Genomic DNA, 23,396 nt, shown 5'->3' with positions numbered 1-23,396 from the left:
CTGCTAGAGAAGCCTCATCCTCTTCTTGTTTTAGAGCAGGAATGTGATGTCTGGTAGGGAGGAGAGGTTTCCACCCACATCTGGCCAATTCATAAAGCCCTTGAAACTCCCGGTTAACACGCTCCAGAAAGAGTTATCAGAATTTGGCAACCGACTGCTCCAAACATTACATCTTCCCTCAGCAGCATCTGTTCTCCTATGGCTCATGCGGGACACTGTGTACTGCTCCGCTTGGGAACCTCTGCAGCCGTGCAGGGCTTATCCCTGGAGCTGCATCCCTGGAGCTGCATCCCTGCAACGTGGTGGCTCCTCCGCAGCAAGGCGAGGCAGGAAGAAAATGCCCCAAGCCCTCAGGTTTCTCAGGGACCTGCGAGGAAGCCCCCCAGGGACACATGAGCGGCTGGAGGTAGGGGGAGCGGAGGGGCCCGTTCTATCTGGAGCAGCATCCTTACTATCCCCATAGAGCAGTGCCTGTGTCCCTGCTCCTGCTGTAGCTGGGGAGAGGTGCTGGGGTGATGCTGGTTTTGTCATTCTTTGCTTCTCTTGAAGGGGAGCACAAAGCTTGGTCCCCTGATGGAACCAGCATCGCGGTGCCTGCACTCCAGGGCGAGGTTATGCGAGGTACCCCGACTCCGGGATTTCCTATTTCTCGAGTTCTGCCTTTGTGATCTGAATGTTATTTCAACATAGTCCTTTTCGTGTGGTTTCTTAGTTAAGTGGTTTTAATTTGAACACATTCCCTCCAGCTAATTCTTGTTCCTTGTGCGTGGCTCTGCAGAAGACCTTTTCCTTTTATTAAAGAGGAATGTTTTTAATCACATGCGTTCTTCAACCCGGCTGACCTCTGAACCTTTCACAGCTAATCAGCATAAGATGGGAACTGGTTTTGAAGAAAAACCTCTGCCTTTGACTCCATTTGGGCTCAGACAAAGCTCTTGGCTGGGTTGGCAGCGGCTGCACAGAAAGGCGTAGCTGGGATGCGACTGCTTTGCTCTTTCATAATGTGCCTGCCCTGCTTTGTTTGCTCCGGGCTTTATTTCCCTCTTCGAAAGTGCAGCTCTTTGCTGACGGCTCCTTTTGCCTCTTAAAATATAGCAGGAAATGCCGAAGCACAGATTTCTCTGCTGCTTTTTGGGGGGGGGTGGGTGTCTGTGTCTGAGAGCAGCAGCGCGAGCAGTGATTTACCACCAGCAGCCTGGGAAATGCTGCCACCAGGTTTCACCCCAGCCAAAAGCTTAACAGGAGGCCGAGAGGCTCCTTGCTGTTTGCAGAACGGGGATCCCATCACTTGTCCACAGTTGCTCCATGTTCTTCCCAGCGAGCACGGGGCCCCTTGGAGCGCTTCAGCTGCTTTCCCTGCGCTGCATCGTGCCGACAGCCTGGAAAACACTGGTAACCGTGCTGGGTGCTGAGCACAGAGCTTGCATTCATGCTCATCCCACTGCCCAAGGTTTTCCCAGGCCCGGGGAGAGCCTCTGCTCCTCTGAAGCTGCTCGAAAGCTGCTCTCGTTGTGTTGCAATCTCCCCTTCCCATGGAGGAAGGGTGGAGCTGCTGCTGCTTCTACCTGCCCTGGTTTGTGCAATGGGCTCCTGGCCTCACTTCCATGGTGCTTCCATGTTCCATTAAGGCAATGGAGCTGGGGCAGGGCCTGGAGCCCAATGAGGAATGGCTGAGGGACCTGGGGGGGTTTAGTGTGGAAAGGAGCAGGCTCAGGGGGGACCTGATCGCTCCCTACAAGTGCCTGACAGGAGGATGGAGCCAGGAGGGGCTGGGCTCTGCTCCCAAGGGATGGGACAAGAGGAACCGGCCTCAAGCTGCACCAGGGCAGGTTTAGATGGAGCTGAGGAACAATTCCTGCCCCAAAGGGTGCTGGAGGCACCGTCCCTGCAAGTGCTCACACACTGCGTAGCCTTCAGTGCCATGGGTTAGTGGTGGCCTTGGAACGGTTGGACTTGATGAGCTTAAAGGGCTGTGATTCGAAGATGAGCAGGCAGCAGGTCTGAAAGGGGCTGAGTTTTGCTATGGTTTAATGGGCTCATGGGCAAAGCCATTTGCCCTGCGAGCTGCTGCTGGTGACGTGGTGGCTGCTGAGCCCCTGCCAGCCCCAGTGCTCGTGCGAGGCCGGCTTTGCCACCGGCTCCAGCCTTCCCATGCGAATGTTCCTGGGGACTAAAAATAACCCTCAGAAACGTTGGCAGGCGGGAGAGGAGCCGGAGCCTGGCCCGGAATCCTTCCACCTCTTCCCTGAGTGCCTGCTCCCGGTCTGCTTCCCCCTGCTCCATCACTCAGCCCTGCTCCTGGGCCATGCAGGTGAGGAGGAGGATGGATTGAGCCCCCTGGTGATGCATGGGACCAGTGGAGCATCCCAACCTCAGCCCATCTGGACCCTTGCAAGGGTCTATTAGGGACCAACAGGACCAGGGGTGGTTGGGGAATGGGGCAGACCCCCCAGGAGCCACTATGGGGCCGTGCTTTTGGCCTTCTTTGGGTGAGGGGAAGAGGAGGAGCTGCCGGGCTGGCTGCCTGCCCCCTGAATCATGTGTGAGCAGCCGAGGGGAGTTGTTTACTGTAGCGCTTGGCGCAGGGCCCGGCATGAAACCCCAAATGAATTCAAGCTGCAGCGGGAGGTCATGGCTGAAACAAACAGCTCCCAGCACAGGAAGGCCTTTGCTGGGGGGTCCAGAGCTGCTGGAGCCCAGCCTGGAGCAGGAGGGATGTGGAGCATCCCTGGGGAGCTGCCGTGCGCAAGGTACCACACGTGCCATAGAGGTCCCCATATGGGAACAGTGGCCGAGGCTCCTGCCCAGGGGTTGGGACACTCCTGTCACGCCGAGGTGCTTCAGGCCAGTCTGTGCTCCTACAATCCCTGTTTTCCCATCTCATCCTTCCTCTTTCCCACCTGAAAATGGTGCTGGAACGTCCCCATCCGAGCAGGGCCGGTGCTCCCTGTGCCATGGGGGAGCCGGCACACGAGGAGGGTCCACGCAGCCTCGTCCCTGGCTCCGGTGCCTCTTGGCCCTGGGGATGCTCGACAGCCTTTTTCCTGGCTTGGGCTGAGTGCTGAGGAGTTGTTTTGCTGGCCGCTGGCCTGCCCGGCCTCCCTGTCCCTCCCAGCACACATATTCCCTCCCACTTCTCTTCCCGGCTTCGGAGCTTGGATTTAAAGCAGATGAGGTAGAGAGATTCCCACCAGTGTGTTCCCCATCAGCTCTGCCACTGTCCCTGCCCTTGGAGGTGCCTGTTGTAGCCCCTCCTTTGCCTCCAAGACCTTCCTGCCCCTTTTTATCCCCTGGAGGTGCTGAGCCTGAGGATGCTGCCCATGGGGAGGTGAGGATAAGGCTGCTGCTGCTGAGCTTTGCCTTGTGGGAGCTCCCCGTGGGCATCTTCAGCATCCCAAGCAGAGAAAGGTTGTGACAAGTCTCTGGATGCCATCAGCTCTGAGGATGCGGCTGGTCCCTTCCTCCTCATACCCCCACTTTCTCCTCTGCACAATGATTCTTCACCTAAGCAGCCCTTTCAGTGTCTCCAAGCTGAGCCTGATGCCTCTGGTCCCCCAGCAGCAATTCCCAGCTCCTGCCCCTTTGTAGCCTACAGCAGGACAGTGACATTTGGCTGGAGGGGACCGAGGGATGGCTGAGCTTCTGCAAGTTCCTGCAGATAGACAGCATCACGTGGCGGGGATTTGGCTGGGAGCTGTCAGAATTCCCTATTTCCCATCCCCGTTACACTCTGTCCTTGTCTGGCTGCCAGCAGCCCGGCACATCGGGTAGCACTGCACATGCCCTGCTCCTGCATCGTCAGCCTGCATCCCTGAGGGCCTCCAGCAGCACCCATCCCTCCGGCATCCTCCTCCTCCCCGGGAGGTGGGAACACACAGGAGCTGGGAAGCAGGAGGTGACAGCCCAGCTTATCGCTTGCATCCTTCAACATCGCTGATGCTCAGCAAGCTGGGAGGCCCTTTGGGTGGGAGGTTCCTGGAGCAGCACGCAGGTACCGGCCTCCCAGGGTGCTGGTGCTGGCACCCAGCTGCAAGGAGACGGGTTGGGATGCTTCTGCTCTGGGGAGCCCTGCTTGGCTTGCTGCAGGTGCTGAGGGGCACGTGGTAGGTGAGACAAAGGGCTGAGAGAAGATCAGGGTCTTCTTGCTTGGGGTCACTTCACTTGGACTCTTGTTTGCTCAATGAAGTTGCAGTTTAAATGTGCTTTTGCTGTAGCTGACCCCCAAAGGGAGCGGTGGGGCTCATCCTGCCCATCTCGTGGCATCGCACCGTGTCGGGCCATGAGGCCTTGGTGATAACAGAGCAGAGGAGCTCAGGGGTTTCAGGCTGTGGTTGTTAACGTTCCTCAAGCTCCACGTCATGCTGGATACATGGGGCAGGCAGTGAGTAGCAATTAGAGCCCATTAGGGATAAGTTAAATCCCAGGCAGTTATCGGTGACAGAGAGAATGGAATCAAGCCTGTGCTGGGGTTTCCTGGGAACACCAGCCCCTTCTCTGACATGGGCTGAGGCTGGGGACGTTGAGCTGGTCAGAGAAGTGTTTGCCCTCGACCAGAGGGGATTTTCCTGCCTGGGCTGCACAGGATGTGGTTATTTATAGTCCTGGTGCCTTCCTTGGATGAATACACTCATTCTCCTTCCCCTTGCACCTTGGCATGGGCCAGGGTAGGAGTTTGCTGGGTTTCCCCCTGTGCAGATGCTGTATTATGGGGGTAAGAACCTGCAGAGATTTCTCCTGATGCTGTTGAGGTTGGGATTTGAGCAGCACAAGGTGTGCTAAATTGCTGCTGGAACACAACCAGCTCTCGAGCTGCAGTGGCCCTGCTCCTGCATCCAAGAGCATCGCCCTTGCAGGGTCCTTGAATGCTGAATTCCTGCCTGTTTCCAGCTCCCCCCTGTGCTGCAGTGCCCATGGCTGCGTTTGGGCTGTGCGATGCCACAGGCAAAGCATTTCTCAGCCGTGGTGTCAGGAGAGATGCCTGCAGCACCTTGGAGGCTCTCCAAAGGTCTATCAGTGGCAGGATTGATTGCCCAGGAGGCTCTTGCAGCCTGCAGATGGTGTGTGGCAAACCCTGCCCAATGGCAATGCATCGGGAGACAGCCGAGCCCTATCCTGGTGCTTCCCGCATGGATTGAGCAGGCCAGGGCCTGAGCTGCGCCTCTCTTTGTGTCCCCACAGCTGCTGTGACCCCGTGCACCTCCCCACGGGTGCCCCAGACCGTCCCCATGGACCTGCGCATCGGGCAGCGCGTCGTCAAGCCTGGCTCTGACACCACTTTGCTGGCCCTGAAGCACACGCAGCAGCTCCAGCACCAGCTCTTCCTCGCCAGCCTGCACCAGCAGCAAGTGGAGCAGCTCGCCCACCAGCACGTCAGGGTATGAGCACCCCAGGGTGCAAGGGGAGGGACCTGCACCCGCCTTTGGTAGCGCCTGGGTGGGGGTTTGGCACTTGGGAGCAGTCACTCTGCCCCCCCAGGCACGTAGCTCATGGTGCCGTGTGTGCCTGCCAGCAGTGCCCTGCGCTGGGGCTGGCTTGGGCCAAGCTCTGGCAGGGATTAGGAGGAAGAAGCTGGAAATCCCAACCCCAAAAATAACCTTCCCAGGTGAATTCCTGCCGTTCCCCTAAGCTGGAGAGGCTGCAGTGCTTTAGAGCCAGCCCAGAGACCTCTCTGACGCAAGGAGTCAGGTGGGGTGGGTTTCACATCTTACTTTGAGGCCAAATCCCTGTCCTGCCAAAGGCTGGGGCCTCCTGGGATGTGTGAAGCAGGGCAATGCTTTCAGCCGCCAACCACGTGTGCCGAGGCAGGAGCCAGAGCGGCTGGACAGGATGCCTGGTGGCTGTGATCTGCCCCTCCGCTTGGCCACCGCTGGCTCCCTGCCCCGAAGGCAGCTCATGTGCTTTGCTGGGAAGTCTTCCCTGGAATCCCGTGGTGTCAGCCGGGATCACAGCCCCGTCCTGCTGCCAGGCTTTGCCTTGTCCCAGCCTGACAGCTGGAGTTAGCTTGGATGGGTCCTCTGGAGACCCCCGCTTCAGAGGCAGGGGCAGGTTGTGGAGGCCACATCTGGGCAAGCACAGAGATTCCCCCCCCACCTGTCCCGGTGCTCATGGCAGGAATCAGTTCCATACATCCAGGTGGGATTTCCGTCATGGTCTGTACTCTTGCTGCTCATCCTTTTGCTGTGCCCCTCGGGGGACCCAGGTTCCATCCGCTCTGTAACCCCCTTTGGGTGGTGGAAGATGCAGTTGTACCCCCTCTCCTCTGGACTAAAGCCTCATCTGCTTCTCTCACATCCCTGTCAGTGCATGGCATGGGCTCACTGGTCCCAGTAACCTTGTCTGTGGGAATCATGCTGAGCCTGGGCACCAGCATGGTCCACACACAGAGAGTTTGAGATGCTGCTGCTGCCGCGCCTGTTGGGTGCTTGGAGGCGTTTGTGCTTTCTGACCTCCCTATGGAATCATCTTGGAAAACCTCAGCTCTGGAAAGCACCAAGATCCAAACTTCTGAGACTTGTTTAATAGCTTTTTTAGGGGGTTTCCCCTCCTTTTTAGTCAACTATAACTTTCATTTCTCCTTACATCACAACGTGCCCTAGCTACAGATAAGCCAAGACACCAGCAAGTTGAACCAGACTGGTCTGAGTTCTACCATGTCCCTCGGGGGAGCATCTCTGGAGACAAAGCTGCATCTGTTTGCTGTGATGAATCAACTTGACCATGCTCTGCCCACCAGGTTGCCCACGCTGACCTAACTGAGTGGTTCAGATGTGCTCCATCACCGTGTCATCGTGCCTTGGCCTTGGGGAAGGGGCCAGAAGGCTTTGGTCTGCATTGAGCTGATGTCCCTCTTCTCTCGCAGGTGACCATGGAGTCCCCACACCGTGAAGCTGAGCCTGGGCAGCAGGAGCAGGAGCTGCGGCAGATCCTCAACAAGGACAAGAGCAAGAGAAGTAAGAGCCCCTCTGTGTGTGTTGGCACATGGCAGCGGGTACCACATCCCTGCCTGAGGATCCATGTCCCCAAACCCAGGGAGATCAGCTCACAGAGGGAGTGGGATCAGAGGGCCTCTTAGAAGGGGGCTCAACAAATGGTTCTGCCCTTGTCCAGGCCAAGCTCTGCCCTCTCTTGGTCTAAAGGTGTGTGATAGCATTCATATCATGGAGCACCTCTGTCCTGTGCATCAAACTGACCCCTGCTCTGTGCCTGCCTAGGGCCAAGAGGACAACACAGTGTCCATGGGGAAGTCCTGCCCTGGGCAGCAAGCAGTGATGCCAGCAAGTTGCCCTTAGCAGTTGGCAAGAGGGTTTTGGGGCTGTGGCCTGGCTGGTGCTTGTCCTTCGTATCCCTCCTAGTGATGCCAGCCTGGGGCTCACAGCTCCTTGCTAACGTGTGTCATGCCCTGTGGCCACTGCAGCGATGTTCCCGCAGCTGATGGTGCTTGCGGCTGCACTGAGCAGGGTGTGAAGTGGCCGCTTGACCTTGCAAGCCCCAGCCTGCAGCACCAGTAGCAGAGGGGGGAGGTTGGTGGGCAGAATGTGTCCTGCTGCGGTCTGCCTGCGCCATCTAGTGCTGGTCCCTCTGAGCTGTGGGATATGCAGAGCTCCGCAGCACAGCCCGAAGATGCAGCTGCAGCATCCATCAGATGCACTGCACCCATCCCAGTGTCCCTGTGCACCTTCTGAGCTCCATTAGGATGCTGCTATTTCCCCTTAGCTCCCACCTCGCTCCTCTGTCGGGGTTTGAAGGGTTGATGGGGCTCATCGTGATGCTGATAACATGGTGCCTGCCCTTTCCATGCCTCTCCTGGGAATGCTGCACACAGCCCCTTGATGGAGACTCAGAGTTAACCATGGAAATCAGCAGCTGTTAACTAGAAGGATGGTGGGACACTGGCACAGGGTGCCCAGAGAAGCTGTGGCTGCCCCATCCCTGGCAGTGTTCAAGGCCAGGTTGGATGGGACTTGGAGCAAGCTGCTCTAGTGGAAGGTGTCCCTGCCCGTGGCAGGGGTCGGAACTGGAGGAGCTTTAAGGTCCCTTCCAACCCAAACCAGGCTGGGGTTCTATAAATCCATTTACCTGGGCTCAGAGATGCTGAATGCTGGCACAGAAGCATGGAGCATCCCTCTTGTAACCACACAGCGTTCCTGCTGGATCATTCAGATGGGGCTATCACCTCGCATGGGTAGGAGCATGCGAACGGGCTCTATCTGAGGTGGGAACCCCCGTGGGTGCTGGTGATTGCAGCACCCTGCAGCAGCCAGAGTTCTGCCTGGGGTGGAGCTGGGTGTTGAACGTGGGTCGCTGCTATTTGCCAGTGGGTTGTGGTCAAGCTCATGCTATTCTAGAAGAGGCCATCAAGAGATTCAGGAGCCTCAAAGTGCACAGGATCCTTTAAAGTGCTCTGTGTTGGCTCTCAGCCCTGTGTGGTCACTGCTGGTGCTTCTGCAGGTGCTGTGGCCAGCACAGTGGTGAAGCAGAAGCTGGCTGAGGTCATCCTGAAGAAGCAGCAGGCAGCTTTGGAGAGGACCAGCAACCCCAACCCTTCAGCCATGCCATACAGGTAAAGCTTTTGTCCCAAGACAAGGCAAAACCAGCAGCTGGAGCCCTTCTATAGGTGCTTGTGGTAGTGGACAGGTCAAGCCTTTCTGTCCACTGGCACATGCCTGGGAAGGGCAATGTCCCATGGGCCATGCTTGCATTGGAGGCCATAGCATGGGAAGCATGCGGCTGCCGGTTGGGAAAGGTCTCTAACAAGGTGCCTTCTCCCTGTAGGTCTCTGGAGCCTCTGGATCCTGAGGGCCCTTCCCCTCCTGTGCTCAGCACCTTCCTGCCCCCTGTTCCCAGCACTTCCCTTGACCCCCCAGAGCATTTCCCACTGCGGAAGACAGGTAAGACCTGGGTGATAACAGCATCTCCCTCGCAGCCTGCTTGCAGGGGCTGGCTGGAGCTAAGAATCGGGGTGTCCTGGCCCCACAAAGCCACCCTAGCTTTGTCCCCATCAGCAGTGGGGCTGGGACCAACCTCCTTGTCTGCTCACAGCATCTGAGCCCAACCTGAAGGTGCGGTGCAAGCCCAGGAAGTGCCTTGACCGACGCAAGAACCCCCTGACGCGGAAGGAGAGCGCTCCCCCGTCGCTCAAGAGGCGGCCACCCGAGGCCATCGGTGAGGCCTGCATCTGGATGGTGGTACCTCAGGGGGGTTTGGAGAGCCCTTGGGGCCGGGCTGGAGCAGCTGTGGTGTGCCCAGGATCCTGTGTCACATCTGCTCGGGGGCTGCGTGGCCAGGGCTTGATGGGTTGTTGGTGCCAGGGCACATGGAGGGAGCTCTCTGCCATAATAGGGGATACTAAGGGAGGATGCTCAGGGACTGGAGCAGCTCCCATATGGAGCCAAGATGAGGACATTGGGGCTGGAGGAGAGAAGCTGCATGGAGACCTCAGAGCAGCTGCCAGTGTCTGAAGGGGGCTACAAGGATGCTGGAGAGGGACCTGCATCAGGGACTGGAGCGATGGGACAAGGGGTGATGGGTTCAGACTGGAACAGGGGAAGCTCAGGTTGGAGATAAGGAAGAAGCTGTGGCTGCCGCATCCCTGGCAGTGTTCAGGGTTGGATGGGGCTTGGAGCAACTTGCTCTAGTGGAAGGTGTCCCTGCCCATAGCAGGGGGTTCAAACTGGATGAGCTTTAAGGTCCCTTGCAACCCAAGCCAGGATTCTATGATGGCACAGAGGTAGATGAGCCAGGAAAGGACGTTCCTGCAGCTGAACCCTGCTGCTTTTCAGGCCCAGGATGAACGTACAAGGCTGGAAGGGTCTAAGGTCTTGAGCAACCATGGCTGGTTGGGATCCCTCACTGTGCTTTGGAGCTTCCATGTGCCAAAGGGAGATGTCACCCGAGGAGGGTGGTGGCAGCTGTTAGAGGAAGGGAGGGCGATGAAGGGCTGGGGCAGGGGCTGTGCAGCCCTGCTCTGGGTGCTTTACCCATCACCCCTGTTGCTCTTCCGTGCAGACTCCTCCCCGAGCAGTAGCAGCACCCCCGTGTCTGGCTGCAGCTCTCCCAACGACAGCCTCCCTGCCGAGCATGGAGCCCTCCCCGCTGCCTCCAGCATGGCCCACGAGGTGAGTTCCAGCAGCCAAAGGGCCACAGGCTGGGGCTTCCCAACCTCTGGAAGGGTCATTACTTGTTTCTCTGCTGACTGATGAACATGAGCAGCTTGTGCCCAGGCAGCCAAGAAGCCCCCAGCATCCTGGCCTGGCTCAGCACCAGTGCGGCAGCAGGGCCAGGGCAGGGATTGTGCCCCCACACTGGGCACTGATGAGGCTGCAGCTCGAGTCCTGTGTTCAGCTCTGGGCCCCTCACTCCAAGAGAGACCTTGAGGGGCTGGAGCGGGGCCAGAAAAGGGCAATGGAGCTGGTGCAGGGCCTGGAGCACAGTGTGATGGGGAAGGGCTGAGGGACCTGGGGGGTTCAGTCTGGAGAAGAGAAGGCTCAGGGGACCTGATGGCTCCCTACAACTGCCTGAGAGGAGGATGGAGCCAGGAGGGGCTGGGCTCTGCTCCCAAGGAACAAGGGATGGGACAAGAGGAACCGGCCTCAAGCTGCACCAGGGCAGGTTTAGATGGAGCTGAGGAACAATTCCTGCCCCATGGGGTGCTCAGGCATTGGAACAGGCTGCCCAGGGCAGGGCTGCAGGCACCGTCCCTGCAAGGGTTCACACACTGTGGAGATGAGGCCTCAGTGCCATGGGTTAGTGGTGGCCTTGGCAGTGCTGGGAACGGCTGGACTGGATGAGCTTGAAGCTCTTTTCCAACCTAGTTGCTTCTATGAGAAGTCATGAGGTCTTTCAAAGGGCCTGAGCTTTGCTGTGGTTTAATAGCACTCCCCCAGGCAAATGGGGCTCAGCCCTTTTTGCTGCTGCCTGTGCTCAAGCTGCTTGTTCCACGCTGAGCTCTGGCACTGTTACAGCAGGACACTAATGACTTATGTTTGGTGCAGACCCCCCTGGCCCAGCGCCTGATGATGCAGGAGAGCTCACTGGCCCAGTTTGCCCTGCAGAGTGCAGCCTCCCTTCCGGCCATCACGCTGGGATTGCCGGCCACCACTAGCACCAGGGTAGGTAGCCAGCTTGCAGGCGGCCTCAGAACTGGGCAGAGGCTCCCTAGGGGGCAGAGGAAGCCCATTCCTTTGGGCCTGGGGTTCCTGGGATGTGCTAGCTCTGAGTATTCCCGAACACCTTGGGCACGGTGGGGATGTGCTGTCCCCTCCTCACAGCGTGTCCTGCGGGATGCTAACCCCATCCTTCTCCTCTGTGCAGGGAGAGGCAGATCGCCGGCCCCTCTCCAGCCTGGCCCACCGGGTGCCCGTGTTGAATGGACCTGTCCTGGCGGGCACACACTCGCCCGTGTTCATACAAGCTGGTTTGGAGCAGCACGAGGCTGGGAGCCCCTTGTCCTCTCGGCTCCAGCCCGTCATCATCCTCGAGCCCTCAGTCACCCACACTCCACTGGTGGCAGGTAAGCGACAGGCGCTGAGGCTCTGGCAGTGCTGGCAGTGACCCTGAAGGCAGGCAGGGGGTTTAGGGTGCTGGGAAAGCCCAGTGGCCTTGATCTTTCCAATACTGTGCCTTGAGATGGGGCTGAGGGAATGGAAGATGTTGGCCCGGTTCTCCCTAACCAGCAGCGTGTCCTTGCTGTGGATGAAACCAGAGTCCTGCACACACCATGGCCTTGACAATGCAGGGAGCTGCAGCTTTAGCTCTTTCCTCCAGCGTCCCTTGCCCTGCCTGGGCTGGTGTGGAGCTGTTCATCCCCTCCAAGGGGTCTTTCCCACCTCTTCCTATGTTCTTGTGCCAGTTGATTTCAGTAGAGACCCTGCCTTGAGCAGGGCAGCTCTGATCTCTTGGCTGTGGCCCCACTCCGACTGTAGCAGAAAGAGAATTGGCTCCTTTGTGCTGGTTCCTGGCTCCATCTCTCCCTGCTCTGTGATACCAGCAGTGAAGGAAGCTTCTCCCATTGAGGGTGAAGCTGACTGAGATCAGCCACATCCTGTCCCCAGACCCCTGATGCCAAAGCAATGGGGACAGAAGGTGAACCACAAAGGCACAGCCCATGCCTACCAGACACTGGGCTCCAGGGCTGGGTCACCATCATCTTTAGGGCTGTCTGGAGATAGTCTACATGGGTCCAGACTGTGCTGCTGCTTGCCATGGTGTGGAGACCGCTCTGCAGGGTGCTACCCTCACCTCTCCTTCCTCTCCCCTCCAGTGCCAGGCCTGGGGACAGTCCCCTTCTCCTTCACCCCCTCGCTCATCTCTGCAGAGCGCCTGTCGCTCCCAGGCCACCATAAACCACTGGGCAGGACCCGCTCGGAGCCCCTGCCCCAGAACCCCAAGGCCATCCAGCAGCAGCTGGTGTACCAGCAGCATCACACCCACTTCCTGGAGAGGCTCAAGCAGCAGACTCATCTGGGCAAGGTGAGTCCTGGAGGCCAGGCTTGGGCTTGTAGGAAGCAATGGGATTGATGCTAGAAGGGTGCAGGACACCATCACTACCTGCTGGGCAGTGAGTAGGAGAATATCCAGGGCCAAGCCCTAGCCAAGCATAGAACCATGGAATGGTTTGGGTTGAAAGGACCTTAACGCTCCTCCAGTTCCAACTCCTCCACGGGCAGGGACCCCTTCCACTGGGGCAGCTTGCTCCAAGCCCCTGTGTCCAACCTGGCCTTGAGCACTGCCAGGGATGGGGCAGCCACAGCTTCTCTGGGCACCCTGTGCCAGCACCTCAGCACCCTCACAGGGAGGAGCTTCTTCCTTATCTCCAACCTAAATCTCCCCTGTTCCAGTCTGAACCCATTACCCCTTGTCCCATTGCTCCAGTCCCTGATGCAGGTCCCTCTCCAGCATCCTTGTAGCCCCCTTCAGACACTGGCAGCTGCTCTGAGGTCCCCACGCAGCTTCTCTGCTCCAGCCCCAATGTTCTCAGCCTGGCTCCGTATGGGAGCTGCTCCAGCCCCTGTGCATCCTCGTGGTCTCCTCTGGACTTGCTCCAACAGCTCCATGTCCTTATATTGAGGACACCAGCACTGCTCACAGTGCTGCAAATGGGGAGAGAATCCTCTCCCTGAGCTGCTGCTCGTGCTGTGGGGGTGCAGCCCAGCACACGGGGGGGGTTTCTGGGCTGAAGCTGAGTCATGGGGAGCTTCTCCTCACCCAACACCCCCAAGTCCTTCTCCTCAGGCTGCTCTGAAACGCATCTCACATGCGAGATGCTGCCTTGCCCAGCCTCATGGCAGCAAGCTGTGGGTACCTGCTCAGCTTCCTTGCCTCCCAGATTCACCGTGCTCCTCCCCTGATGTCCTCTCCAACCCCCCCCTCCCATGACCTTCCTGGCCTGGGCTGTCCCCTGCCACCTCCCTGAGCTCACTGTGACCCTGTGCTGCAGCGCATGGCTAAATCCAGCGAGAAGCCCCGGCTGCGGCAGATCCCCTCCTCGGAGGACATGGAGGCCGAGGGGACACTGCCAGAGGCTGAGAGCAGTGACCCAGCAAGGACCCGTGTGGACCCCCCACGGCCCGGGAGCAGTGTGAAGGAGCCTGAGAGGACACAGAAGATGATGCAGCCTCACGAGGAGCTTGTCCTGCAGCAGGTACCCAAGGGCTGGCAGGGGTGAGAGAGCTGCAAGCAGCTCAGACCCTGAGAGCCCCCTCCAGAAAGGGCTGCTGTGTGAGTAAGGCCACAGGCACCACATCTGTACCTTCCCTGAGCCCTGGCAGGACAGGGATGAGAGGTGCAGTCACCCCGCTGTCTGCAAGGCATCCCCACATTGCTGTGCCTTGCAGCAGGGCTGCTCTCCAGCAGAGAGCAGCAGATCATAGAATGGATTGGGTTCGAAGGGAGCTTAAAGCTCATCCAGTTCCAGCTCCCTGCCACGGGAGCTCCAGATGCTGCAGGATGTGTCCCAGCTCCTGCAGCCCCTCTCCAAGCCCCCCCAGCATGGTTGTATCCAGACCCAGGGAGGGTGCCCAGTGCAGGACTCCCTTCCCTGTGCCAAGTGATGCTGCTCTCCGGTTGTGCCTTGCTCTGGATGCTCACCAACCCCTCTCTCCAGCAGGCCTATCTGTGGGATTCCTACCAGCGTGTGCAGCAGCAGCTCCTCAAGCGCCAGCCCTTGGCTGACACCCCCATGGTCCCCACCATCCACGCGGGGCACAGGCCCCTCTCCAGGGCCCAGTCATCTCCTGCCACCGCCACCATCTCCCTTCCTGCCCAGGACACGGCCTCCAAGGCGCTGTCCCTGCCCGTGCAGGAGCAGCCACCCAAGCCTCACTACACAACAGGTACCAGCAGCCTCCGTGTGGGGCTGTCACCACCGCAGCAGGGGTTGGGGATGAGCTGGGAGGGAGGTGGGGATGCTCAGGGGCAGCTTAGCATCAGTCCTGCTCACTCCCACACTCATAAATGCTTGGGGTGCTCTGCCTGGCTGCAGAAAGAGCAGAGAAGCCACAAGGGTCCCCTTCTGCTTATCTAAGGTGGCTTTTCCAAGCAGGATCTGCCCATCTGGCCCCTTGACTGCTGTCCTGGTCCGGTAATCCTGGCAAGGGTCAGCTCTCTTGGACCTCCAAGGCAGGATTTACTTAAAGCACGTTGGGACAGAGGCTCCCATGGTTTGAGGGAGGTTCCAGTCAAACCAAATGGTTTTGGGTCTCATCCAGCCCCTAAAATGAGCTGACTTTGGGTCTGCACCTCCAAGGCCCGTCCAGTCTGGTGGCAGCAGCTCTCCTTGTGCCTTGCAGGGCTGGTTTATGACTCGGTGATGCTCAAACACCAGTGTTCCTGTGGTGACAACAGCAACCACCCGGAGCATGCGGGCAGGATCCAGAGCATCTGGTCCCGTCTGCAGGAGAGGGGCCTGCGCAGCCAGTGCGAGGTGAGCGCCAGCGGCAGGGTGGGAGCTGGAGCCCATCTGGGATGGGGATGCTGGTGTGAGCTCTCCTGCTGTTGGGGTGATGGGGTATCCTGCTCCCACCTCCATCCCTTTTACTCCCACATCTTCTCAGCTTGTTCACCACCATTATCCAGAGGGCTTGGGCTTGCCCATCCCTGGCAGTGCCAAGTTGGAGCATACTGGTGTGGCCATAAAACCATAGAGTGGTTTGGGTTGGAAAGGACCTTAAGATCATCCAGTTCCAACCCCTGCCACAGGCAGGGATGCCTTCCACTGGAGCAGGTTGCTCCAAGCCCCTGTGTCCAACCTGGCCTTGAACACTGCCAGGGATGGGGCAGCCACAGCTTCTCTGGGCACCCTGTGCCAGTGCCTCAGCACCCTCACAGGGAAGAGCTTCCTTATCTCCAACCTGAACTTCCCGTTTCAGTTTAAACCCATCAGCCTTGTCCCATTGCTCCAGTCCCTGATGAGCACTTTGGCTGGCAGCAGCAGTGTGCTCTGCTGGAAGATGGGTGTAGGGAGAGGGGTGATCCCTATGGAAACGGGGTTTTAGCAACTCTGGGAACATGAGTGTGGGTTCCACTCTGTTGGACACCTCGCCCTGGTGTAGCTGGGCTGTTCCACTGGGACACCTCCACCCTCAGAGCTCGGGTGGGAGAGCCTGGATCTCCCACTTGGAGCAGCTTGGTCACAGCCCCTGTGTGCCGCAGTGCCTGCGGGGCCGCAAGGCCACGCTGGAGGAGCTGCAGTGTGTCCACACCGAGCGCCACGTCTTCCTCTACGGCACCAACCCCCTCAACCGCCTCAAACTGGACAACGGGAAGCTGGCCGGTGAGTGCCCATCATCCGCATCCCTGCCCTCACCCTCTGCCTGGCCCTGCCCGGCTCCCTGCCCTCCAATTGCACCAGGCAGCTTCCCTGGGGGCTGCTCCTCCTCCTGCTGAGCAGCCAGGTCAAACCTCGCTGTCCTGCAGCATTCCCAGCTCTAAGTCCTCGCTGTCCCCTCTCTTGGCAGGGATCCTGTCCCAGCGGATGTTTGTCATGCTGCCCTGTGGAGGGGTGGGGGTAAGTGCTCCATCTCTGCTCTGGCTGGGTTTGGATGGGATGTTTCTGTCCCCAGTGAGGGTTGGAGTGGAGAAGGAGCTCCCAAAGCCATTGGGCTGCTGAGATTTGGGCAGCCTCAGGTGGGACCTGTGGTCATTGATTGTATCAGAGCTTCCTGTGTCCTCGGGATGGTCCTAAGCATCCCACCCCTGCAAGGGGATCATAGAATCATAGAATAGTTAGGGTTGGAAAGGACCTTAAGCTCATCCAGTTCCAACCCCCTGCCATGGGCAGGGACACCTCACACTAAACCAGGCCACCCAAGGCCTCATCCAACCTGGCCTTGAACACCACCAGGGATGGAGCATTCACAACCTCCCTGGGCAACCCATTCCAGTGCCTCAGCACCCTCACAGTAAAGAATTTCTTCCTTAGATCCAATCTGAACTTCCCCTGTTTCAGTTTGAACCCGTTACCCCTTGTCCTGTCACTGCAGTCCCTGATGAAGAGTCCATCCCGAGCATCCCTATAGCCCCCTTCAGATACAGGATCCTTTAATGCCCCCTTACTCTGGAGGCCACAGTAACTAGAAGCCCATCACAGCCGTTTCGAAGAGCCTAGGGTGCCAGAAGGGATTGAGCTGGTGGGAGTGGCCAGGGGAAGCCCCAAGCCATGGTCTCCATTGAGGAAGGGGAGCAGTGTCCTGGGGACAGCAGCTCCCCACTTCTCTCCAGACACCTCTGTGGCCTCTCCTTTCGCAGCTTGCCGTCCTGGTTTCTCTCCATTCACTGCGTTCTCCTCTCTTCCTCTCTCTGTCTCTGTCCTTCTCTCTCTTTCAGGAAGGGCCTCACTCCCTGCCTTCCTGCTGCCTCTTCTGGTTCTCCTCCTCTCCTTGCCCCCGCTTCTGGGCACCAGCTCTTCTCCGCCCCGTTTGCATCTACTTTCCCTGCTCTGCCTCCCCCTCCCTGCTCCCCTCTGTGCCCTGAAGGCGGGGGGGGCTGGAGCTGCCCCTCTCCATGGGCATTGGGGAGCCTTTGAGTTGCACACATGGCGTTGATCAGAAGAGACATTGGGTTTTCCGGCTCTGGCTCAGCCCTTGACGTGATGCTGATCAAACCAACATGTTTGCTTAAACAATACAATAAGATAAAGAAGGTAAAGAGCCTTTTCTCAGTCACTTCTTCCAGCCCCCGGGGGCAGGGGGAGATGCTCTGTGTGGAGCTGAGCTGGGGCTGACAGCATGCAGAGGAGCTGCCAGCTTGGAGCTTGCCCCATTGCGTGTGAGGTGGTCCAGCTCCACCATCCCCTCCAGCTTATACAGAGCTTCAACCCCTGGCCCCAAGCAGGGCAGCTGGCAGAGACCATGGTCCTGTACTGAGCTCCCCTCCACCCCATCTCACTGATGCTCTTGCTTCTAGGTGGACAGTGACACCATCTGGAACGAGCTGCATTCCTCCAATGCTGCCCGCTGGGCTGCAGGCAGTGTCACCGAGCTGGCCTTCAAGGTGGCCACCAGGGAGCTGAAGGTAGGTTGCCTTCATGTGGAGGTCTCAGAGCCGTGCCATCACCCCATGGCCAGATGCTCGTAGCCCTGTGCTGCTGTGGGCTCCATCCCTGCATGGGCCAGCCACCTAGAAGGGCTGTGTGCCACTGGGAGCAGCAGCTCTGAGCACCTTGTCTTTGTTTTGTCCCCAGAATGGCTTTGCTGTGGTGAGGCCACCAGGACATCATGCGGATCCTTCCACTGCCATGTAAGGGCCCCTTCCCAAGCTGCAGGGCTCAGAGCTGGCACATGGGAAGCCCCAAAAACCTTGGCTCAAAGTCACTTCAGACTGAGCCCCATCCATCTCCTGGCCAAAGGGAAGGGGAGAGGATGAGCCCACCCTTTGGGGGGCCAGGAGGGAAGGATGTTCAGGAGGCATTAACCAGCTCCATCTCCCTCTTCCCAGGGGTTTCTGCTTCTTCAACTCGGTGGCCATTGCTGCAAGGCAGCTGCAGCAGAAAGGGAAGCTCAGCAAGATCCTCATTGTGGACTGGGTGAGTGCCCCTCTGTGTCCCTGCTTCTCCCCAGGACATCCCCAGGAAGAGGTGTCTGCATCTCCTCCCAGCTCTGGTTTGGAGCTGGACCAGACAGCAGCAGAACTTCCTCTTGTCAGGAGTGTGGCTGGGAACCACCCATAGGATGGGGAAGCAGGAGCAGATCCTGGGGATGGGGGTCCTAGCCAGAGACCCAGTTGCTTTTAGCTCTCTTAAGCTATTGGGCCACCCTCAAGGCTGAAAAGAAGAGCTTCTGCCAACCTTTTTCTCCCTCCAGGATGTTCACCACGGCAATGGGACCCAGCAGATCTTCTACAGAGACCCCGACGTTCTCTACATCTCTTTGCATCGGCACGATGATGGCAACTTCTTCCCTGGTAGCGGGGCTGCTGATGAGGTACAGAGCACTGGGGATGGCAGAGCTGGTGGCCGAGGTGACAACCAGGAGGGCAGGGCACTGGTGGGCCAGAACAGAGGGTACTTCTGTGGCGGTGCCTTTCCCATTGATGCCTCATCCTGCCCGGTTCACCCAGTTGGCTGCAGCATCCCTGCATCACCCAGCATCCCTGCAGGCCTCATCCAGAGCTTCACTGCTGCCCTTGCTCTCTCCCAGGTTGGTGCTGGCCCTGGTGAGGGATTTAACGTCAACGTAGCCTGGACTGGGGGGCTCGACCCCCCCATGGGTGACCCTGAGTATCTGGCTGCTTTCAGGTAGCTCCTTGTGTCTCTGCTCATCTCCTCTCCCGCTCCGTGTCAGGCTGAGCCAGCACTTCAACCCCCTGTATTGCCTTTACCCACAGGACGGTGGTGATGCCGATTGCACACGAGTTCTCACCCGATGTGGTGCTGGTCTCTGCTGGCTTCGACGCAGCCGATGGCCACCCACCCCCCCTGGGTGGCTACAAAGTCTCTGCTAAATGTAAGGAGGTGGAAGCAGCACCACAGCCTCAGAGCAGGATGTTCCCATTGCCCACCCAAGGCTGGGACCATAGCGAAGGGGGGGCAGCTCTCCAGGGAGCTGGGGAAGAGCTTTGGGGTTGTATCAGCATCAAGGGACAGAGCACCAGCATTCTGGGGCTGAAACCCTCCTTCTTGGGCTTCTCCTCCAGGTTTTGGCTACATGACAAAGCAGCTGATGAGCCTGGCTGGTGGAGCCATCGTCCTCGCTCTAGAAGGTGGCCATGACCTTACAGCCATCTGCGATGCATCCGAGGCCTGTGTGTCAGCCTTGCTGGGCAATGAGGTGGGGGCTGAGGGGTGTCCTGGTTCCGTGAGTCCAGCCCTGGGCACGGCTTCTTCCTACTGACCCTCTCGTGTCTTCCTTGGGCAGCTGGACCCTCTCCCAGAAGAAAGCATGAGGCAGAAACCCAACGCCAACGCTGTGCGCTCCTTGGAAGCGGTGCTCCAGGTCCAGAGTGAGTGTCCCAGGCCTGGGGCTCTGTGCAAGGGGCAGGAGTTGCCGTTTCCTCCCCTCTCCAAGGGGACACGTGGCAGAAAAGACCCCGGTGGGGCCCTCCATCCTCATGGCAGGGTGATGCCCCTTGTGAAGCCCGGAGACCTGGGCCCCGCTTACCCTGATGTCGCTTGTCCTGCAGGTAAATACTGGGTGGCTCTGCAGCGCTTTGCCTCCAAGCTGGGCTGCTCCTTCCTGGAGGCGCAGCACCACGAGGCTGAAGAGGTGGAGACCGTCACAGCCTTGGCTTCCCTCTCGGTGGCCGTGATGGTGGAGAAGAGGTGATGCTCATAACTGACCCTGGGAGATGGGGGTGCCCCTGGGTGCAAGCTGTGCTCTCACAGGGGTGGCAGCAGAGAAGGCCCATGTCCTACAGCCACATGAGCTTCTGGGAGGTTAGGACAGTGCTGTGGGACACAGACATTAAAACTGACCTCCCCCCCCAAGAGCTCTGGTCCTGCGGCCCTCCCATCCCAGCAGATAGGACCCCAATGCTCGGCATCAGTGGGGGGTTGAGGTCCTGCAGGACCTGGGTTGGCTTCTGGGAGATTCAGCGCTGGGCTCTTCCCAAACAAGGTGTGAATGAGACCAAATCCTCTTCCCTTCGTTGAAGGATGGAGGGCTGGGGGAATGTCACCTCCTTTCAGGAGCCCACCACTTGTCTTCATCCTCTGTGTGGGTCTCAATGGAGCAGGATGGACCAGCAAGGCTTGTTGAACACCTCCAGAAGCTGGCCCCTTGCTGCCGTTGTGTCACACAAGTCTCCTCCTCATCTCCTGTGTCCCATTCCAGGCCCCAAGACGAGCCAATGGAGGAGGAAGAGCCCATGAACCAGTGATGAGCGGTGACGTTCTCTGCTCCCCTGCTTCCAGGACGTGGCTGGACTCTCCTGAGCCCAAGCGCTCGCTCTTCACTCCTGGCTTCCCGGCCGCCACATCCTCCTCACCCCCCGAGTCCCGGCCCCCAGTGGCCTGGACCTTTGGCTGCAGAGCCCCATAAAGGATGCTCCTGCAGCCGCCTGGAAGACGTCCTCCTGCTCGGGACCGCTGGAGAACCCCAGACTCTCTCTGCACGGCAGACATAGACCTGCAAACAGTCCCCAGCCAGCCCTTGGGACCTGAAACCCTCCCTGGGTTGTGTGTGAGATGCTTCCACCCCTCTGGCCTTCTCCTGGGATCTTCCTCACCCTTGGGGAAGAGGGTGGGTGCTGGGATGGATGTTGTGGCCGTGCTGCGGGTGGTCACAGCCACCTTTGGGACTGCACCCGGAGCTCCTCTATGGCCTGGCAGTGACGCCTTTGAGAAGCAGCCCTATTTAGCTCGGGAGGGACGGGCCCTGTGTCTTCTCATGAAGGTTTCCTGGCTGCCCTTCCTCTGGCAGGCACAAGGTGGACGCTGACGTGGGGCACGGGCTTGTTCTGCACAAGGAGGGGTTGGAGAGCTGTGGGCCATGCGCCCAGGCCCTGCAGCTGGGGAAGAGCAAGGGCTGGAGTGTCTGCAGTGCCCAGGATTGCACCTCTGGCTCATCCTAACCACTAACCAGAGCGGGACCCCTCTGGTGCTGGGGCTCTGATTTGCACTATATACAATTGACGTGTGCTAATGTGAACCTTCCCTGCTCTTCTTTCCGTGGGGATTTCAGGAACAGCCACCTCTTCGTGTGGATGTTCCCGAGGTGCCTTGAGCTCTTCCAGCATCCTGCTGACCTGAGCATCTGTGTCAATGTGGAGTGATCCCTCTGTGGTCCCTACAGCAGAGGCAGCCCAGTCCAGTCACCCCCTGAGCCCACCCTGGGCTCTTCTTCTCCAGCTCGAGTCGTGTTACCATGGTATCATGGAATGGGATGGGTTGAAGGGACCTTAAAGCTCCTCCAGCTCCAACCCCCTGCCATGGGCAGGGACCCCTTCCACTGGAGCAGCTTGCTCCAAGGCTCCCACCTCGATTTGCCTTCTTCCCACCTCCTCCTGGACCAAAGCATCGTGTGGCTCCTCACCCCAAGAGCCTTCCCTGTGTCCCGTGGGTTGTCCCATAAGGCCAGGTCCCTACTTGGGGTGCTGGGTGCAGTGGGGCTTGAGGAGGGGATGGATGGGCCACTGAGAGCTCTGGAGGTGGCTGGGTCCCCTCTGCAGGCTCCGGGAGGAGATTTCTGTAAGGAACAAGGGAGGAGAAAGAAAGAAGGCACAGAAGGACCTGGGGAGACTGAACCAGAGCAGGGGCTGGGCTGGGGGGGGATGAGTCCCTTCAGTCGTCGTGGCCTCCCCATGGCGCTGCCGGTACCCTCCTGATGGCTGCCTCCATCCTCACCCTGCTCCTGCTCCTGGTACCCTCTTGCTGGGCAGGAGAGAGGCTCTCACCCCATGGGGTTAAAAGCACCCCAAAACCTCTCTGTCTCCTCAGCTGTAGGTGCTGCCTCTCCATCCTGGGGTCTCCTGCCCAAGGTAGGGTGATGGGAAGGACCTGCCTTGGGGCACTTGGGTGTTTCTTGTGTCCCCTGCGGCCCCTTCCCTCTGCTCCATCCCCTTGGTCCCCCCATGATGTGGTTCCTCTGGTACCACCACATCTCCCTCCCCCTGCCTCAGTTTCCCTTCCCTGCTTGGTCCCAACCTCATTCCCAGTGGATCCCAGCAGGAGCAACGTGACCAGCCCCATCTCCCAGCTGGTCTCTTGTGGTTTGAACCCCGCCAAGCAATGCAGTGGTGGCATGGGGGGGGTTCATGGGACTATGTGCTTGCTTGGAAGGGTCTCACCTCCCCATAGGGTGGCACCTTCTTGTCCCCAGATGTCCCCTAAACATCCCATAGGGAGGTATCCACCAAGCAGGGAGGCTGCTGGGTCCCATGGGTGGAGGTCCTGCCATGGGGAGGCTGGGTGGATGCTCCCACTGCTTGGTTAGGACCTCACCAGGTTCCCATCAAGCAGCAGAGTCCCAGCATGAAGCCAATGGTGGGATCTCCTCCAGCTCCAGCAAGGAGCAATCCTCTGCAGCATCCCTGTGGCCTTCCCCCTGCATCCCAGATGAGCATCTTCCACCCCACGGTAAATGGACCATGGGACCTCCAAAATGGGTACCACGTTCCCCAAGTCACCCACAGTTCCAAGCTGATGGAGGATTTGTTGGCCTCATGTCCCTAAGGATGCTGTGGGACACCCAACATCGCACTGGGGTGCCCGTCCCTTGGGAATGGGGTTTACTGGGGCTTTGTCCCCAGGACAGATGGAGATGTTAAGAGCCAGAGCATCTCCAGCTCCATCTCCTTGCTCTCAACACCTTTCCCCCCCCATAACAGCATCAGGAGTAGAAAAGCCAAGACCTGGGTTCAAATGGTTCCTTCCTCAGGGCCGATGTTTTCCCCACTTGGAAATAAGGCAAATTTAAGGAAAAACCCCAGGACTCAACATGGTGGCACTTAAAATAGTAGGAAAAAAAGGAGATTTTTAGCCTTTTATTACAAAGTCAGGTTGGAAGCCAGGGCCTCCACTTCCAGAGGTTTCCCTTTGGCTTTTAAAGCCCATTTGAAGCGGGGGGGGGGAAGCAAATGTCCATGTCTAAAGGTAGTTTCCCCTTTCCCATACCCAACACATGGCCAGAGCCACCCCAAAGCTCTTTGCAAGGGGACTGTCCCTTCCCTGAGCACATTCAGCTCCTTGGGAAGCTCCCGGAGCAGGGAATCCACTCCCACTGTACAGCCAGCAACAGGGAATTCCAGAGGGAAAGGCAGCCTGAGCCTGGCTGTCGCTTCCTGGTGGATTCTCTGGTGTGTAATAAAGGCTGAGCAGTAACTGGAGCTGCTCTGGAGTCGCTCCCAACGCTTGTCCCGCGCGGATCGCTTCAGGTCCCGCTTTATTTCCCCCTTTCTCTGCTATAACAAGCGAAAAGCCCGGATTCTCTTCTGCCCAACGGATATAAAAGGGGCCGAGCAGCCGC

General features: G+C 58.7%; 1 protein-coding gene across 3 annotated transcripts in view; it reads left to right on the top strand.

The window, feature by feature from the left end:
• The window catches only part of HDAC7 (histone deacetylase 7), a 51,707-nt gene extending 30,941 nt beyond the window's left edge, over positions 1-20,766 (top strand). For 2 of the 3 annotated variants that reach the window (XM_080635270.1, XM_080635271.1), the window contains exons 2-25: positions 5,179-5,375; positions 6,860-6,950; positions 8,449-8,560; positions 8,773-8,888; positions 9,040-9,162; positions 10,006-10,115; positions 10,992-11,108; positions 11,311-11,509; positions 12,260-12,468; positions 13,436-13,639; positions 14,102-14,330; positions 14,787-14,920; positions 15,649-15,769; positions 15,954-16,003; positions 17,401-17,508; positions 17,678-17,733; positions 17,932-18,019; positions 18,297-18,416; positions 18,633-18,730; positions 18,820-18,938; positions 19,129-19,262; positions 19,350-19,434; positions 19,615-19,753; positions 20,265-20,766. In XM_080635270.1, the coding sequence (XP_080491396.1) occupies positions 5,226-5,375; positions 6,860-6,950; positions 8,449-8,560; positions 8,773-8,888; positions 9,040-9,162; positions 10,006-10,115; positions 10,992-11,108; positions 11,311-11,509; positions 12,260-12,468; positions 13,436-13,639; positions 14,102-14,330; positions 14,787-14,920; positions 15,649-15,769; positions 15,954-16,003; positions 17,401-17,508; positions 17,678-17,733; positions 17,932-18,019; positions 18,297-18,416; positions 18,633-18,730; positions 18,820-18,938; positions 19,129-19,262; positions 19,350-19,434; positions 19,615-19,753; positions 20,265-20,310 (2,958 nt within the window). In that variant the 5' untranslated portion in view covers positions 5,179-5,225 and the 3' untranslated portion in view covers positions 20,311-20,766. The remainder of the gene's footprint in view (positions 1-5,178; positions 5,376-6,859; positions 6,951-8,448; positions 8,561-8,772; positions 8,889-9,039; positions 9,163-10,005; positions 10,116-10,991; positions 11,109-11,310; positions 11,510-12,259; positions 12,469-13,435; positions 13,640-14,101; positions 14,331-14,786; positions 14,921-15,648; positions 15,770-15,953; positions 16,004-17,400; positions 17,509-17,677; positions 17,734-17,931; positions 18,020-18,296; positions 18,417-18,632; positions 18,731-18,819; positions 18,939-19,128; positions 19,263-19,349; positions 19,435-19,614; positions 19,754-20,264) is intronic. The other variant, XM_080635272.1, reaches the window with a different exon arrangement.
• The last annotated feature ends 2,630 nt before the right edge of the window (positions 20,767-23,396 follow it).

This window comes from Psittacula echo (assembly GCF_963264785.1).
Source record: "Psittacula echo genome assembly, chromosome: 27".
Classification (NCBI taxonomy): domain Eukaryota; kingdom Metazoa; phylum Chordata; class Aves; order Psittaciformes; family Psittacidae; genus Psittacula; species Psittacula echo.
The sequence above is the reverse complement of the archived record's forward strand: the minus strand, read 5'-3'. Positions and strand labels throughout refer to the sequence as shown.